This window comes from Rhinichthys klamathensis, unplaced genomic scaffold (genome assembly GCF_029890125.1).
Source record: "Rhinichthys klamathensis goyatoka isolate OS25496 unplaced genomic scaffold, OSU_Roscu_1.1 h1tg000040l_1, whole genome shotgun sequence".
Lineage (NCBI taxonomy): Eukaryota > Metazoa > Chordata > Actinopteri > Cypriniformes > Leuciscidae > Rhinichthys > Rhinichthys klamathensis.
In genome coordinates, this window is record NW_026606587.1 from 13,356,359 (window position 1) to 13,373,694 (window position 17,336).

At 44.9% G+C, this 17,336-nt stretch overlaps 1 protein-coding gene across 1 annotated transcript in view; it reads left to right on the forward strand.

Annotated features, from left to right (window-relative positions):
* LOC130081791 (uncharacterized) overlaps window positions 1–17,336 on the forward strand; it is a 46,715-nt gene that overhangs the window by 8,049 nt on the left and 21,330 nt on the right. Inside the window, exons 4-5 of the mRNA XM_056246492.1 lie at window positions 11,349–11,425; window positions 11,618–11,658. Coding sequence (XP_056102467.1) covers window positions 11,349–11,425; window positions 11,618–11,658 — 118 coding nt within the window. The remainder of the gene's footprint in view (window positions 1–11,348; window positions 11,426–11,617; window positions 11,659–17,336) is intronic.

A 17,336-nucleotide genomic window follows, 5' to 3' on the forward strand; every position in this document is an offset into this window, starting at 1 on the left:
ACCCCAGTGCGGCTCAATGATGTGCTGATCACCTTTCTGATATTATTAATTTTCTCAGAGAAGAAAGAAGCAAACTCACTGCACTTGCCGTCTGAGAGCATTTCACTGGGAATCTGGCTTGGGGGGTGTGTCAGTCTCTCTACAGTAGCAAAAAGAGTGCGTGTGTTGTTTAAGTTGCTGTTTATAATATTCGAGAAGAAAGTCTGTCTAGCTTTGCCTAGTTCCATATTGAAAGCATGGATGCTGTCTTTGTAGATGTTATAATGGACTACAAGTTTTGTCTTCCGCCACATGCGCTCTGTTCTCTTACGAGAGTATCTCTCGTACTGCGTAATAGCTTACGCTAGGGGAAAAACTCTTTTCCGCGAGATATTGAAGCCAAAAATTATCCTTAATTTTTTATTAATGTAAAACGCTTTGCAGCAGCAAGCAGACATAGGCGAAACAGCTCGCGCGCCTATTGGTTGCTCTGCAGCAAATGCAGCAGCCTATCGAGAGAGACTCTGCGTGACGTAATGACCAATGGGGGCAATTCGCGCCCATATCGTCACGTCCCGCCAGAAGGGGCGTGGTCTCACCCTATAAATATGCTCGTTAGGCTGATACAAGCTGATTTTTACCTCTTCAGCGAAGCACACGCATCGCTGGATCCGGAGTGAGAAGCCGCGCCGTCGAAGCAAGCCTTTCAGCGGGACGAGCTCTGGAGTCGCTGGCCTCGCCGCCTTCAACTGCCGTACCTGCTGCGCTTTCCGGCGTTCTATATCCTTTTATACTCTGTGTGTATTTACTCTGTTGAGAGTGTTTGCTCGCTTACTTGACGCGACTCACACTTCTCTCACAAAAAGAGCTGCGTCTTTTTAAAGATGCCTTCCTGTGGCTCGTGCCGCCCCCCGCTCAGCGATGGAGACCGGCACGTCATCTGTGTTTCCTGCCTGGGTGAGGATCACGCGGCTCTCGCGCTCGCTGACGGCGGATGCCCTCATTGCGAGTTTTTGCCCATGGTGACTCTGAGGACTCGCCTGGCATCATTCTCCGAGCCTTCACCACAGCCCGCCGTGGTGCCGCGCCGCAAGAAGCGCCGCGCCCAGCGCGCTCCCGAGCTTTCTCCAGCCCGCCAAAGCTCGCCGGTTCGCCCGCCAGCTTCGCCGGCTTTGCTCGAGTCGCTCACTGACGGACAACGGCCGCCGCCTGCCGCCGCGTCCATCCACGAGTTTGACGAACCCACCGAGGCGTGTTCTCTTCTGGCATCCGATAGTGAGGATTGGGCGAGCTCCGTGGATCTCCCCTCCGCTAGCGTTTCCCGCCAGACCACTGGTAAGAGAGCCGGCATTGAGACTGAGCTGATGCGTCTGCTCTCTCAGGCCGTGGAAAGCATCGGCCTCGATTGGGAGGCGCCCGCGCAACCGCCGCGCAACAGGCGAGCTCTGTGGACCTCCGCCTTCTGTCCGCGAGTCGTCAAGGTAACGGGCCAGCATCAAGACCGCGAGCCCTAAAAACCGCGGCTAGCTTTCTTTGCGTTATAAGAAATCTACCCTGGCCCCCATGGGCGTGCGTCACCGGCAAATGAGAAAAGAGTGTGTTTTAGTCCCCGCCGAGGCCGGATTAATCTCCATTTCTCAAACATTTCTCAGCTCCTAGTTTGAGCGGCTGAAAATGTCATTATTGCAGCAATGAGCCTGTTGTATAACACGCACACCTGCATACAAACGCCGACACACACAAAACTGTGATGACGCTCTCTTATCTGCTTGCGCTAGTGTAGTTCTCCCTGTGGCCCAGTGGCGGAACCTGAAGCTTTCACGCGAGAGACCCGTGTTCGATCCCGGCTCTCGCAGCAGATAAAAATTTAGTCTCGCCGCGGCCAGACTTCCACCGAAACTTTTCGCTCGTTCAGTTCCAGAAAATGCGACTGTTCCAGTGTATTTTGCAGTAAACAAGCTGGTACCACGGCCCGCTTGCCTGCACATAAAGGCCGTTTCCATGGCGACCCAGAAAAATCATTGTATTTCTGGTTTTCCGGCCACAGCCGATGGTGTTATAAGTGTAATAAAATGCTCACTGCCCAGTGTTCATTTCTACACACAAACACAGCCCGCCACGGTACAGGGCTCGCACAATTGTGCATTAAATGTAGTGAATGTGCCCACAACCCAGTGCCCACAAACACTACCACGGTTTTTATAAAACGAAACCAACACAAGTCTTCCTAGCCTCCTAGGAAATCGACGGTGTTTCAGTCTCGCCGTGGCCAGACTTCCACTGAAATTTTCGCTCGTTCAGTTCCAGAAAATGTGACTGTTCCAGTGTATTTTGCAGTAAGCAAGCCAGTACCATGCCCGCTTGCCTGCACACTAATGCTGTTCCCACGGCGACCCAGATAAATCACATAAATGGTGTATTTTCTGGTATTCCGGCCACAGCCGATGGTGTTATGAGTGTATTGAAAATGCCTACAACCCAGGGCTCATTTCTACACACAAACACAGCCCGCAAAAATGCAGGGCTCGCACAAACAATCCGGCCACGGCCGATGGTGTTATGAGTGTTGTAAGAATGCCCACCCAGTGCCCATTCCCACACCCAGACACAGCCCGCCACGGTGCAGGGCTAGCACAAATAAAATCGACTCAGGTCGATTGTGCAAACAATGTAGTAAACGCGCCCATGTCACCATGCCCGCTCACACTACATGCTGCGTGTCCCTTGGTTTCTGTAAAAACGAAACCAACACACATTCAGTCGGCCATGAACGACAGTGTTTTCAGTGTAATAAATGTGCCCGCAGCCCCGCGCCCACATTTTCTCACAGACACGCCGATTCCTACGGGATCTCCCCCGCTCGCTTTTTCTGCACAATCTGCCATAAAAAAGCTGAGCGCGGTCAGGCCGCCCGCTGTGATCAGCGCGCCCCCCGCCTCGAACGCTGTAAACACGGTGTTGTGTTCCCAGAATGCTCGGGCTCTCGAGCTGCCGTTTTGCCGCGACCAGAGCCCGGATTTCATTCTGCCCCTAGTTATTCACGCAGATGCGTGGTCAAAGCTTCCCGGGGTATCAGAATGGGTGCTGAACACTATAAAGAGAGGCTATTCGCTACAATTCGCTCGACGCCCGCGCCGTTATACGGCGCGTGTCGAAACTACGGTGAAAAACGAGGTGTCTCATCTACTTCGTGCCGAGATAGCGAAACTACTGAGCAAAGGGGCTATAGAACCTTTATCTCAGGCTCAGAGCGAAGGGGGCCTATACAGCAGATATTTTCTGGTGCCGAAAAAGGATGGGGGTCTCAGACCCATTTTAGATCTACGACAGCTGAACAGAGTGCTTGTCAAACGCCAGTTCAGGATGCTTACGACCAGGAAAATCCTCGCGCAATTGCGCCACGGGGACTGGTTTATGTCGATAGATCTGAAAGACGCCTATTTCCAAATACAAATAGCGTCCCATCACAGGCGATTCTTGAGATTCGCCTTCGGGGGCCAGGCATATCAATACACAGTCCTGCCGTTCGGCCTGTCCCTAGCACCTCGTACATTTACGAAGTGCATGGACACGGCGCTCGCACCCCTGAGACTTCAGGGCATGCGAGTCCTGAACTACTTGGACGATTGGCTGATTCTAGCTCGATCACGATCGGAGCTCATAGAACACAGGGCCGCATTACTCGAGCACCTCGAGGAGCTGGGCCTCACAGTCAATTGGGCGAAGAGCTCACTGTCTCCCAGTCAGAAAATTTCCTTTCTGGGAACCGTGTTGGACTCGCTGTCCATGACAGCACGCCTGTCACCAGAGCGCGTGCTAAATATTCAGCGCGGCGTGAAATCCTTCCGCCACGGCGCGATAGTTCCGCTCAAAAGGTTTCAGAAAATGCTGGGGCTGATGGCCTCAGCAGCCTCTGTACTCCAGTTGGGCTTGCTCCGCATGCGCCCACTGCAGATGTGGCTGAAAGCGCGGGTCCACCCAGGGCATGGACAGCGGGTCTGTTTCGCCTCAGGGTCGACCTTCAGTGTGTTTCAGCTCTGGAACCTTGGAAAATAACCGACTGGTATCAGTCAGGTGTGAGTCTGGGGACCGCTTCGAGTGTGAAGGTGGTGTCTACGGACGCCTCCACCTCGGGGTGGGGAGCGCTGCTCGAGGGCAGACCGCTAGCTGGCCTGTGGTCAGAACGGGAAAAGCTCCTTCACATAAACTGCTTGGAGATGATAGCAGTCGACAAAGCGCTACGGCGTTTTTGTCCCCAGGTAACAGGCCACCACGTCTTGGTCCGGTCGGACAACATGTCAGTGGTGGCATACATAAATCGCCAGGGCGGCGTCAGGTCACGAAACCTTCACAGGCAGACGGAACGCCTCCTGGTCTGGGCTCAGCACAACCTGCTCTCACTGAGAGCAGCGCACGTGCCTGGTCACCTGAATGTGGGACCAGACAGACTGTCCAGGAACAATGTTCCAGCAGGAGAATGGTCGCTGCACCCGCAGACGGTCCAGCTGCTGTGGAAAACGTTCGGCAGAGCACAGGTGGACCTATTCGCGTCCCACGAAAACGCTCATTGCCCGGAGTTTTTCTCGAAAAGCAAGGACACGCTGGCTCATGTTTGGCCCCGCTGCCCCCTATATGCTTTTCCTCCTGTCTCGCTCCTGCCTCAGGTGTTGGAACGAATCAGGGAGAACGGATGCCCAGTGCTGCTCGTAGCTCCGCTCTGGACAAACCAGACGTGGTTCCCTGCCCTGATGCAGCTGACCAGCACTGCCCCATGGCCTGTACCGTTGAGGAGAGACCTCCTCTCTCAGGCGGAGGGCTCGATTTGGCACCCTCGCCCGGAGTTGTGGTCCCTGCACGCATGGGCCGTCAACGGGTACCCGCTAGCCTCCCAGAAGGAGTGTTAAACACGATCGCGCAGGCTAGAGCTCCGTCTACCAGGCGGCTCTACTCCTCGAAATGGTCTGTTTTCTCTGCATGGTGTCAAGCCCAGAGCTTTTCACCTGTGGAATGCGGGGTTTCGGAAGTGCTTTCCTTCCTTCAAGAGCTACTGGATAAGGGCAGGACCCCATCCACGCTCAAAGTATATGTGGCGGCCATAGCAACGTTTGCAAAACCGGTGTCTGGCCAGTCGCTGGGGAAAAACGACTTAGTCGTGCGTTTCCTTAGGGGAGCTCGGAGGCGGAACCCTCCCAGGCCCCCTTCAGTCCCGACGTGGGACCTTTCCACGGTCCTGGAGGCCATGAAAGGCGCCCCGTTCGAGCCAATCCAGCTGGTGGACATGAAACACCTGTCGTTCAAAACAGTGTTTCTCATGGCTCTCGCTTCAGTGAAGCGCATAGGGGACTTACAGGCGCTTTCAGTAAGCGCGTCGTGTATGGAGTTTGGGCCTAATGACTCGAAGGTCATTCTCAAACCAAAGCACGGGTATGTCCCGAAATCCCTCAATACACCGTTCAGGGCCCAGGTAATTTCCCTGTCCGCCCTTCCGGTTCTCAGTGAGGAGGAGGATGCGAGTCTCCTTTGCCCCGTCAGGGCATTGAGAGCTTATGTGTCACGCTCGTCTGTTTTCAGACAGACGGAGCAGCTTTTTGTTTTGTTTGGCGGGCGTTCCAAGGGACTCCAGATGGATAGTGGATGCCATTGCGCTCGCTTACTCTGCGAAGGGCCTACAGTGCCCCTTGGGTGTCAGGGCGCACTCCACGAGAGGCGTGGCCTCTTCGTGGGCATGGTCAAGCGGGGTTTCCCTGCAAGATATCTGTACGGCCGCGGGCTGGGCCTCGCCGTCTACATTTATAAAATACTATAACCTGGAGGTACCCGCCTTACAAGCTAAGCTTTTGGCGGTCTAAAATTCAGTGCTATCTGCCCCGCTGTGCGGCCCAGATGCTGAGTTTACTGCAGCCCTCATGAGTGTTGACACACGTATGGTCACCCAGATCAGGCTGAAAGCTTTCACCCTGGCTGCGCGTTTTATTGTCATATAATAGCCCCGCTGGGTGCTTTTTTATAGGGAATGACGCTTCCAGCCTCTCTTCCTCCACTCTATGTGAGTTTATGGTGATTATGCACTACATGAGCCTGGGCCGGCGCTCCGCACACGCACATCACGCACTGCGCGTAGGGCACCAAGTTCTTGGGGGGGCACCAAAAAATCTGGGTCGTGAAAAATCATCACAATAGGCTACTAGTAGAAATAACAAATAAAATATGTCTAAAGCATGTTAATATACAAAAGCAATACAAAAGTAATATAGGCCTAGACCAAATTAGTCGAGAAAAAGGTGAATCTCCTGTGACAGTCTCCCTCTGGTGCCCCCCCTTCCCCACCTCCCAGTGGTCTGTTTGATTATGCCTCAATCAATGTCAAATTTGGCAGACACCGACCTCCTCAGACATAGCCTCGAAAAGGCACCAAGAGTTGGGGGCGGAAAAAAGGAAAAAGAAGAGACAGCGGGATGATACTCACGCGTCGCTTGCAGGTAGACAATGTTTTAAATAAAAATGTTAGTTTTGTAGCGCGGGCGCCCTTGCGTCGTGATTGCATGTCCAGGGGGCGTCGCTAGTAGTGCAAATGATCCGGGGCTTTTTTAGCCCTGCATGTTGAATCTTTTATTTTAACGGGGGTCCGGGGGTTTCTCGAATTTTGAAACTTGGGCTGTTTAAGATGCAGTTAGTTTGTTTGAGAAGAAGAGGAAGACCGCTTAGATACGTTTTTTCGTTGTTGTTCTATGCGGATAATTTTCAAGAGGTTCATAGGCCAAGGCCCAAGGGCGACATCTGTTGGTGAAACTGCAATTAGAAAAAAAAAAAAAACACAATCTCAGTGTTTGTATATTTTCATATTCACAGAGTTGTCAAATTATTAGGGCTGGGAAAAGATTAATCGCATCCAAAATAAAAGTTTGTGTCTACATGATATATGTGTTTGTACTGTGTATAATTATTTTGTATAATATACAAAATAATTATACACAGTACATAAAATGTTTATATGAATATATTATATAAATACACACACATATGCATGTATATATTTAAGAAATATTTGCATGTATATACTGTATATAATTATATATAATTTATATTATATATAAATTTAAATATTTTATATATAAATAACAAATATTTCTTAAATACATACATGCAAATGTGTATTTATATATACAAAATAATTATGCACAGTACACACATATATCATTCATGTTCCAAATCTGTGTTTTTAGTAATTGTGGTGGTTTTTGGTATTTATAATTTTAACCTTTATATTATTTATTTCTTTTCATATTTGGTGCCATTGTTAATGTAAATGATTTATTTGCAGCAGTTATTTTGGAAGTAAAGAGAACCCAACTAAGAAATTCTGAATGCTTGTTATTCCTTGGGTGGGTGGGTGGTTGGGAGTGGGGGGGCACCACCAAGCATTTGTGCTTAGGGCACCCAAATGGCTAGCGCCGGCCCTGACATGAGCCCTGGGCTTCGGCCCCCGGGACTTTGGTGTTGGATCCCTGTAAGCACGGCGTGTTGCATTGTGTTCCCCTAGCGTAAGCTATTACGCAGTACGAGAGATACTCTCGTAAGAGAACGTACTCGGTTACTAACGTAACCTCGGTTCTCTCTAGAGAGGGAACGAGTACTGCGTATCTTGCCGTGCTTGGAATACGCTCTGGTTCGCTTCAGTGATAAAAACCAGCTTGTATCAGCCTAACGAGCATATTTATAGGGTGAGACCACGCCCCTTCTGGCGGGACGTGACGATATGGGCGCGAATTGCCCCCATTGGTCATTACGTCACGCAGAGTCTCTCTCGATAGGCTGCTGCATTTGCTGCAGAGCAACCAATAGGCGCGCGAGCTGTTTCGCCTATGTCTGCTTGCTGCTGCAAAGCGTTTTACATTAATAAAAAATTAAGGATAATTTTTGGCTTCAATATCTCGCGGAAAAGAGTTTTTCCCCTAGCGTAAGCTATTACGCAGTACTCGTTCCCTCTCTAGAGAGAACCGAGGTTACGTTAGTAACCGAGTACGTTTTTCTGCATGTTCTTTTCATATTTTGCACTGCTGTTGTGTTTCTCCAAGGTGCTTTTTGTCTACCACTCTTCCTGACTTTCACAGGAGCAATATAATCTATTACACCTTGTAGGATTACAAATTTATTTCAATGTTTAATTTAGGTTCCAAAACTATAGTACATAAACTAAGGAATTTTATTCACAAACCTGCCGGTTTCTGTCTGTCCTGATCTCTCCATTTTAAGTTAAATATCACAGATTACTGAGACTCCCACCCTTTGTCTCTATGATAATGTGAAGGTTTGAGCAGGCTGATTGGATTAGCATCTCAAGGCTCTGAATAACTGCTATGCTGATGAGATCAGGGCTGGGGAATTTCCGGCTGACTTCCATACTTCATTTACATGTTTTGTTTCCACCTCCATGTAACCCCTCCCCCTTGAAATGTATACAAAACTACAATGTTTACTGCTTTAGTCAGACTTGGCTACGATCTTGGACGAAGCAGACTACAGAAAATAAAGAATCCTGCTTAGAAAAGATACACCGAGTCTCCTGGTCTTCGCTTCTGAGTTTTCCTACACTTTAGAAGAAATAAGTTCCCAACAGATGGTGCCCTGTGACCCGGATAGAGACTGAATCACCTTAATCCAGATTGAAACTTCAAGCAACAAAGATTTCCAGAACTGAATCTTGAAACTTCAAGCAACAAAGAATTCCAGAACTGAATCTTGAAACTTCAAGCAACAAAGATCTCAACAAAGAAGAATTTTTCTGACTGAGTTCCAGACGGAATGTTGAAACAAGTTCAACAAAGATCTCAACAAAGCGGACTGAGTTCCAGAACTGAATCTCAACAAAGCGGACTAAGTTCCAGAACTGAATCTCAAAAAAGATCTCAACAAAGCTGACCGAGTTTCCAGACTGAATCTTTCTATACAACAAACGATTTGGTGAGTTTTCACTCTATTCAAAGAACCACTGAAGACCAGTACAAATTTTATTCCTCTGCGCCGTCAGAGAAGAGTTAACAGACAGCTGTAGAGTTTGGTTGGCTAAGTTTATCCTCTAAAGTTTTCTGTTAGAGATGAAAAGTTATCCTCTGTGCAGACAGGGAAGTTTTAGCATTCAAGTTAAAATATTGTTAGCCTCTGTGCAAGCAGAGAAGAGGTAGTCTTACAGGCTATTTATTTTGTGGTGTTACCCTCTAAAATTTTCTTTTAGAGAGGAAAGTTTGATCCTCTGTTTCAGGCAGGGAAGAGTTAGCATTACATGCTAGTAATTTTGCTTTATCCTCTAAAAGTTAGGAAGGTGAAATATCCTTTCCGTTTCTTTCAGGGAAGATTAGCGTAACGTGCTAATAGTTGATGTGTTGGTTACAAGTAAGATTCTGTGTTGCCTCGAGTGTAGCCTCTGTTTGAACAGAGAAGTTTTAGTGTTTGTTTGTGTGGTAACAAAGAAACTCAGAAAATGGTTAGAATGAATGCTAGGCTAGTTCCATCAACTCAGAAAGGTGGACTAGCTAGCCCTCTATGGTCAGACAGTGAGTTCAAGTCATTGTTAGGAGAGCACATGGACTCCATAGGGACTGAGTCAGTCAGATTGAATTTGACAAAGAAATTTGGTATACACCCTGAAAAAGTATGGTCTATTGAAGAATGCAAAAAGGTGTTAGGTGCATGTATCAGGAAGAGAAACCTAAAAGGCATTATTTTCTGTCACATGGAATTTAGCTTATCCATTCAAGCTCAGTGTATTGCTAAGTTAAAAGAACAGAACAAACTATTGCAGACTCAAGTGTCCTGTTTCAAGACAAAGGTGGGCCATAACAAAGCCCATCCATTCTGTGACTCAGAAAACCAACAGTCAGATGAAAGCTATCCTGATGTACAGTTTTTTGATAGAATAGAGGACAATGTCAGTGCTGTATTGATGAAAGATGTAAATGCAGTTGAAGTGTGTGGCGCAAGACAAAAGTCTCAGAGTAGGGGAAAAGGGGTTGATCCAGTTCAATCAGGAAACCCCATACTGCAGCTACAAGATATGATAAAGATAAAGATATCGAAGGAATTGCTGAAAGTTTGCCATCAGTGCAAAGAATTTTTTCTGATTTTAGGAGAGAATTGTCAAAAAAGATGCGGCTCTACGATATGTCTCTAGCTGAAGTCAACCAGCTAATATCACAGATCTTGACTGAGTCAGAATTCCATGATTTTGAAAATGCTGTAAACTATTCTGAACTACAGCATGCCAGAAAAGATGAATTGAGAGAGGGAGTTCTGAGAGTGTTAAAGAACATTGTTGGACCAAAAGTGGACTGGTCAAAAATCACTAGTTTGGTACAGAAGAAAGGTGAAAATGTATGTGAGTACACAGAAAGATTTTGTCAGACAGCTGCAGCATGCAGTGGGATTGTTGACACTTCAGAGAAGGTACTAGAGGACAATGGTGCCCTCGTTCGCACATGGTTTGATGGTCTTTTGTCAGAGCATAGAAATGCTTTGCCTTTCTTAGACTTCACATGGTCCACTAGAACCCTGCAAAACAACTTGGACAGTTTAGCTGCTTGGGAAAGAGATTCTGATGTCAGGGCAAGCGTAAACATTGCAGCAGCATCCTTTAAGGTCAACACAGAGAACCAACAGAAACGTAAATGTCCTAAGAGAGAGGGCAGTTGTTATTACTGTGGTAAGCCTGGACACTGGAGAAAAGAGTGTAGGAAAAGCAAAAAGAACTTTATCGAAGTTAACAATGATCCTCAGCTGCTACTCAATCTGCTTGCTAATTTGAAGCAGCCCCTCCCCACGTCATTAAACGGGTGGGGCAACATGTTGAGGTGCTAACCATTTGTGCTGTGAGTGCTTAATTCTCCCCAGTAACTTACAACAGAGATAAAAGTCTTATTTTTGTTTAATAGAACAAAAAGGAAAGTGACTGTCTCAGCTTTCCTTTGGGGGACACTGGTTAAGTAAACTCACAGCCTTAAATGTTGTCTACAGCACAGGCCCTTCATTAGTAATGAGTTTAGGTCAGGCTGTAAACTTAAAATGCCCTCAATGTAGTGACCGCAATAATGAATCAAGCAAACGTCATTTTTGTCACCATTCTCATGTATGATGTCTACAATGACTGAAGTTGTGTTAGAGGATGAAGGAGAAATGACTCACGATTGTGTTACACAGATCAAGGTACACACGTCACCAGACAGGTAGTCAAGGAAGTGTCTAGAATATTGCAAGCCATTAGAGCTTAAATGGCACGGACCACATCAAGTGATGTAAATTAAAGTAGCGGCAGTATTGTGTAAGGATAAACCTGGACTCATTGTGTCACACTGTAAAAGTTGTTTCCCCTCCCACAGGGAAATGACAGGACAAGAAACAGCGAGGAGCCCAGGGAAGAACCGATTGCAACAGGCATCGGGGGCCAACCCTTGCGGTGAAGACTACCTCATAGGCCTTCCCCCTCCATAGTCCATCCCTACCTCACTGCTTTCTTTAGGTGTCAAACGAATTAAGAAATAGGGAAAGACAGAGGGAACAACAAAAGCAGACTCGGAAAAGTTTACAACCATAGGGTTTGAACAAATACTGCTCTCCTGTCTTTTGTTTTCTTTCTCCCTCTGTGCAGGTACCACATGATGGCTGTTCTGGGATCCATATGCAACGACCGTCTCACCTGCATATGAAGACTACACTTCCAGAAAACAACTAGACCCACTGCACAGCCAACTATCACAAAAGGATAAAGAAAAGAAGAAAAATACACAACGCAGAGACCGAAATACGGAACCTTCAATCATCCATCAACATGATCAAGATTGTCGTACTATTAACCATCATGGACATCGCACAAAGTCTGGACTCCAGAAACAACATATTCTTAGCTGATGAATATGTCAAAAACGCCTTGTTTGCTGGAAAGAATGCTTGTACGTCACACACGAAGATGGCTGCATTCCAGGACTCCTGCACAAACATGGTTTTCCAACAAGACACTCTTGATCTTTCAACTAAATTACACCTGATGAATGAAGATAATTATCCGTAAAATCTACACGGACCGTAATTGTATGTTTGTTTTCTGTGTCAGCATGCAATTCCAGAAAAGAAAACACAGAGCTAATGTTTCACAAAGTTACAAGAGAACTTTTAAGTGTCTAAATTTGTATTTTTTGAGAGTTATTTAGAACTCTCAAAGGGGGAAATGTAGGATTACAAATTTATTTCAATGTTTAATTTAGGTTCCAAAACTATAGTACATAAACTAAGGAATTTTATTCACAAACCTGCCGGTTTCTGTCTGTCCTGATCTCTCTATTGTAAGTTAAATATCACAGATTACTGAGACTCCCACCCTTTGTCTCTATGATAATGTGAAGGTTTGAGCAGGCTGATTGGATTAGCATCTCAAGGCTCTGAATAACTGCTATGCTGATGAGATCAGGGCTGGGGAATTTCCGGCTGACTTCCATACTTCATTTACATGTTTTGTTTCCACCTCCATGTAACCCCTCCCCCTTGAAATGTATACAAAACTACAATGTTTACTGCTTTAATCAGACTTGGCTACGATCTTGGACGAAGCAGGCTACAGAAAATAAAGAATCCTGCTTAGAAAAGATACACCGAGTCTCCTGGTCTTCGATTCTGAGTTTTCCTACACTTTAGAAGAAATAAGTTCCCAACAACCTTTAACCTTTGAGTTAAAAGAATCAAGGAGAAAATCAACAGAGTCAGCAGATATGCTTGGTTTTAAAGATATAGCCTTCATAAATAGCACACTAGTGTTCTCATTTAAGCATCTCTTCTTGACAGACACAGATCTAGCTTCAATGGTAGGAGAGATCAATATATCAAAGAAAATACAGAAATGATCAGACAGTGCTACGTCCTTAATAACAATCGATGAAATGTTTAGACCCTTATTGATAAGTAAATCTAGAGTGTGTCCACGATTGTGTGTGGGCAGTGGCGGTTCTACATTGAATTACACCCTGGGCGAGACCCCCTTCGAGCCCCTTATTTTTTAATAGAAAATTGTACTTTGCATATTATAGGCTACTGTAAAAACACATAATTATAGTTGATTTTATTTGATCATTAGGAAAATTACTTTCATTTCATGAATATAGTGACCAAAATGATCACGGTTAAACACAGAATCTTGTTCAAAAAGTAGGCCTAATACACAATGAAATCTATTCACCAAGTTAATAACATTAAAGATGATGGCCAAATTTTAAAGGAGTGTCTTTTATGTTATCTACAAACATGCACACGTTCAAATAAACTTTTGACAAAAAAAAGGTTTTATAAAAAGATAAACCTCACATATTTCAGCCTTTAAATCATCTTTATAAAAAGAATGAGTCAATAAAGATAAATTCCTGACATTATAATGCACAGTAGCTTATCTTTTATTATTAATAGTAAAATTCGGTCCGATTTTCCCATGGCTGTCGTTGCTATACAGCCATGCACTGCGCTCTCCACAACGACAAAGAAGTTTTAGTAGCTAATGGATTTCCACCACAGAAAAACGCTTGCTGTAGCTCTGCTAAAAGATTTATTTACGGAGAAGAGAAAAACACCCACGTGTTTGGGTGCACCCCCCTACTGAAAAGTTAAAAAAATTTCATCTCGCTGCTCGTGGAAAAAATGAGCGCGTCGCTTCAATTATGAGCGCGCTTCCCGTGCGCCTACATTTGAAACAACGACCTCGAGCGCGCAAAAGACGTGATATGTGAACGGCCCCTTGGTGAGTTACCTCCAATCAGGAGACTCCCTTGACATCGCTTCTGTGCACGGCACCTTCTCAGCAAGCAGGGGCGCCATTACCAATAATTGAATTGAAATGATAGAAAATAGAAAACCTTAGTGGCGCAGAGGATTTTTTTTAACTGCTCGTGCCGCCCCCCATGTGACATGAAAAAAAATGCCGCCCCGAGCGACTGCCCGGTTCGCCCGTGCCTAAAACCGCTACTGTGTGTGGGACCATGTACATGCTAAGTCAGATCAAAAGTTTTTAAAACAGTTTTGATTTATTTTGCCATATTTGTATCATTATCTATGTGAATGTTAAAATCTCCAGTAATAGCAAAACAGTCAAACTCTGAGGAGATTGATGATAACAGTTCTGTAAAGTCCTCAGCAAAGGCTGGAGAGTATTTTGGAGGCCTGTAAATAATGATAAGTAAAATGCGTGGGGCACCTTTTAACACAATACCCAGATATTCAAAAGAGGGGTAGTTACCAAATGATGTTTGCTTACATTAATAGACATCTTTAAAAAGAGCAGCTACTCCCCCTCCTCTCCTAACAGCTCTGCAGACACTCATTAAAGTAAAGTTAGGAAGGGCTGTTTTATTAGTTTATTTAAAACTATTAAATAAACAGACATCACCCGAGCAAATTATTCCGTTACAGTATAGTTGTAATGATTTTATGAATTACTTCAATGAGAAAATAGAAAGCATCCGAAATACAATTGTAAATGTACAATCCACTATGGTGTCTTATGATTCAGCATCAATTATCGCCCCTCAAGAACAACTACACCGCTTTACAACTGTAGGACAGGAAGAGCTAAATAAACTTATCATTGCATCTAAACCAACAACATGTTTATTAGATCCAATACCCACTAAACTACTGAAAGAAGTGTTACCTGTAGTGGAAGAGCCTCTTCTTAATATTATTAACTCGTCTTTATTTTTAGGTCATGTTCCAAAAATATTCAAGCTGGCAGTTATAAAACCTCTTACTAAGAAACCGCAATAAGATCAAAATAACTTAGCAAATTACAGACCCATTTCAAATCTTCCATTTATGTCTAAAATACTAGAAAAAATTGTGTCCGCTCAATTGTGCTCTTTCTTGCAAGAAAATGAGATATATGAAAAATTTCAGTCAGGATTCAGACCGCATCATAGCACAGAAACTGCGCTAGTTAAAATTACAAATGATTTACTTTTAGCTTCTGACCAAGGCTGTATCTCAATATTAGTTCTACTCGATCTTAGCGCTGCGTTCGATACTATAGATCACAAAATACTCTTGGATCGACTACAAAACTACACTGGTGTTCAGGGACAGGCATTAAGCTGGTTCAGATCGTACTTATCGGACCGTTACCATTTTGTTTGTTTAAATGGGGAAAAATCGAAGATAACGTCAGTAGACTATGGAGTGCCGCAAGGATCGGTGTTAGGCCCTCTGCTATTCTCAATATATATGCTGCCACTTGGTAATATTATAAGAAAACATGGAATTAATTTCCACTGCTATGCTGATGACACTCAATTATATATTTCATCACGACCAGATGAAAACACTAACTCATCAAAATTGACAGAATGTCTTAAAGATATAAAATGCTGGATGACGTGTAATTTCCTGCTATTAAATCCAGATAAAACGGAGGTATTACTTATTGGTCCAAAAAACTACCCACAAAATCTCTTACAATACAACTTTAATTTAGAAGGATGTCCTGTTACCTTATCGACTACAGTAAAAGACCTGGGTGTTATACTAGACCGCAACTTGTCTTTCGAAAATCATATTTCATATGTTACAAGAACTGCCTTTTTCCACCTTAGAAACATTGCTAAATTACGTAACATGCTATCTATTTCTGATGCAGAAAAGTTAGTTCATGCATTCATGACCTCGAGACTAGATTACTGTAATGCCTTATTAGCTGGTTGTCCTGCATCCTCAATAAACAAGCTACAGTTAGTGCAAAATGCAGCCGCTAGAGTTCTTACTAGGTCAAGAAAATATGATCATATAACACCGATTCTATCATCTCTGCACTGGTTACCTATTAAGTTCCGTATCAATTACAAAGTACTACTACTGACCTATAAAGCCCTAAATGGTTTAGCTCCTGTGTATTTAATGGACCTTCTATCGCCCTACAATCCATCGCGTTCGTTAAGATCACTAAATTCGAGGCTTCTGGTCATTCCTAGGATATCTAAGTCCACTAAAGGAGGGAGGGCGTTCTCACATTTAGCTCCTAAACTCTGGAATAGCCTTCCTGATACTGTTCGTGGCTCAGACTCGCTCTCCCAGTTCAAAACTAGATTAAAGACGCATCTCTTTAGCCAAGCATTCACATAATGCTTACCTTCTATTGTTGAATCAGATCGAATGCATTAATATTATGAACAGCAGCTACGCTAATTATTTCCCATCTGCTTTTCTGCTGTTATCTCGGGACGCTAGTCCCGAGGTAAATAGCGTTCGTCAGCTCCAGTTTGTATCCAGACTCTCACGGAGACTTCAGATGCTCCAACACCTGCGATGAGACGACTCGACGCCTGTGAAGAGACGACTCAACGCCGGCGATATGTTATGCCCTAAATTAATACATGATGATTAACTAACTATATTCTTCTATGTACATTTCTGAAATGCACTTTCTGTAAAGCTGCTTTGAAACAATATGTATTGTGAAAAGCGCTATACAAATAAATTTGAATTGAATTGAATTGAATTGTTTTATTGAGGACTGTTGCACTGCAGCTGTCTTCTAGCCAAGTTTCATTTAGAGGCATAAAATCCAGGTTGTATGTGGTTATTAAGTCATTGACTAGAAGTGATTTATTTTTAAGTGAGCGGATGTTTAAAAGTGCTAACTTAACAGTCTTACTTTTTGTCCCCACAGCAATCTTAGTTTGGCGTGTAATAGGCACCAGATTAGATGGGTTTGCTGTACGGCTTTTGAAGGCCTTAGATTTTCTATCATGTAATCGAACAGCAATAGAGAAAGATACAGGCACACTGGGTTCCCGCTTGTTCTGTAAACATTTGAGAAAGTTACTGTTATCATAGCGGGCACCCGGCACATATCACTGAGAGCTGGTATCAGTTGTTTTTGGTTCACCTCGAGCCGATGGAGGAGGGTGTGAGCCCTGGCGTTTTTGCAGAGGCCGAAGAGCTCTCACAAGCGGAGAGCGAGCTGGGCCCGCAGGCTTTCGTGGTTTTGGGGCCTGCCGTTTTTTGGTTGATGTCTGGGGGCTTGCAGATAGTTTGGTTCCAGCAAACACCAGTTTTTCCATTTTCTCTGAGAAGCACAGAAGATGTTGTGGAGATGCTGGAGATAGGGATAACGTGTCTGGTGAGAGGGTAGAGGCTGGAGGGGGCTGTTTCTCTGGTGTTATTGGAGGCTGTAAAATGCTGTCCTGGTTTTCCAGCAAGTCGTCCTTGGGTGCTGAATCTTGGAGCAGTTCTAGTATGTCACAGTCTGTCTGTGGTGAGCTCTGTGGGCAGGGCTCAGCTGAGATTGTGTCCGTGAGCAGTGGCTGTTTTGGCTGAGTGGTGTTATGATTGTCCTTGTG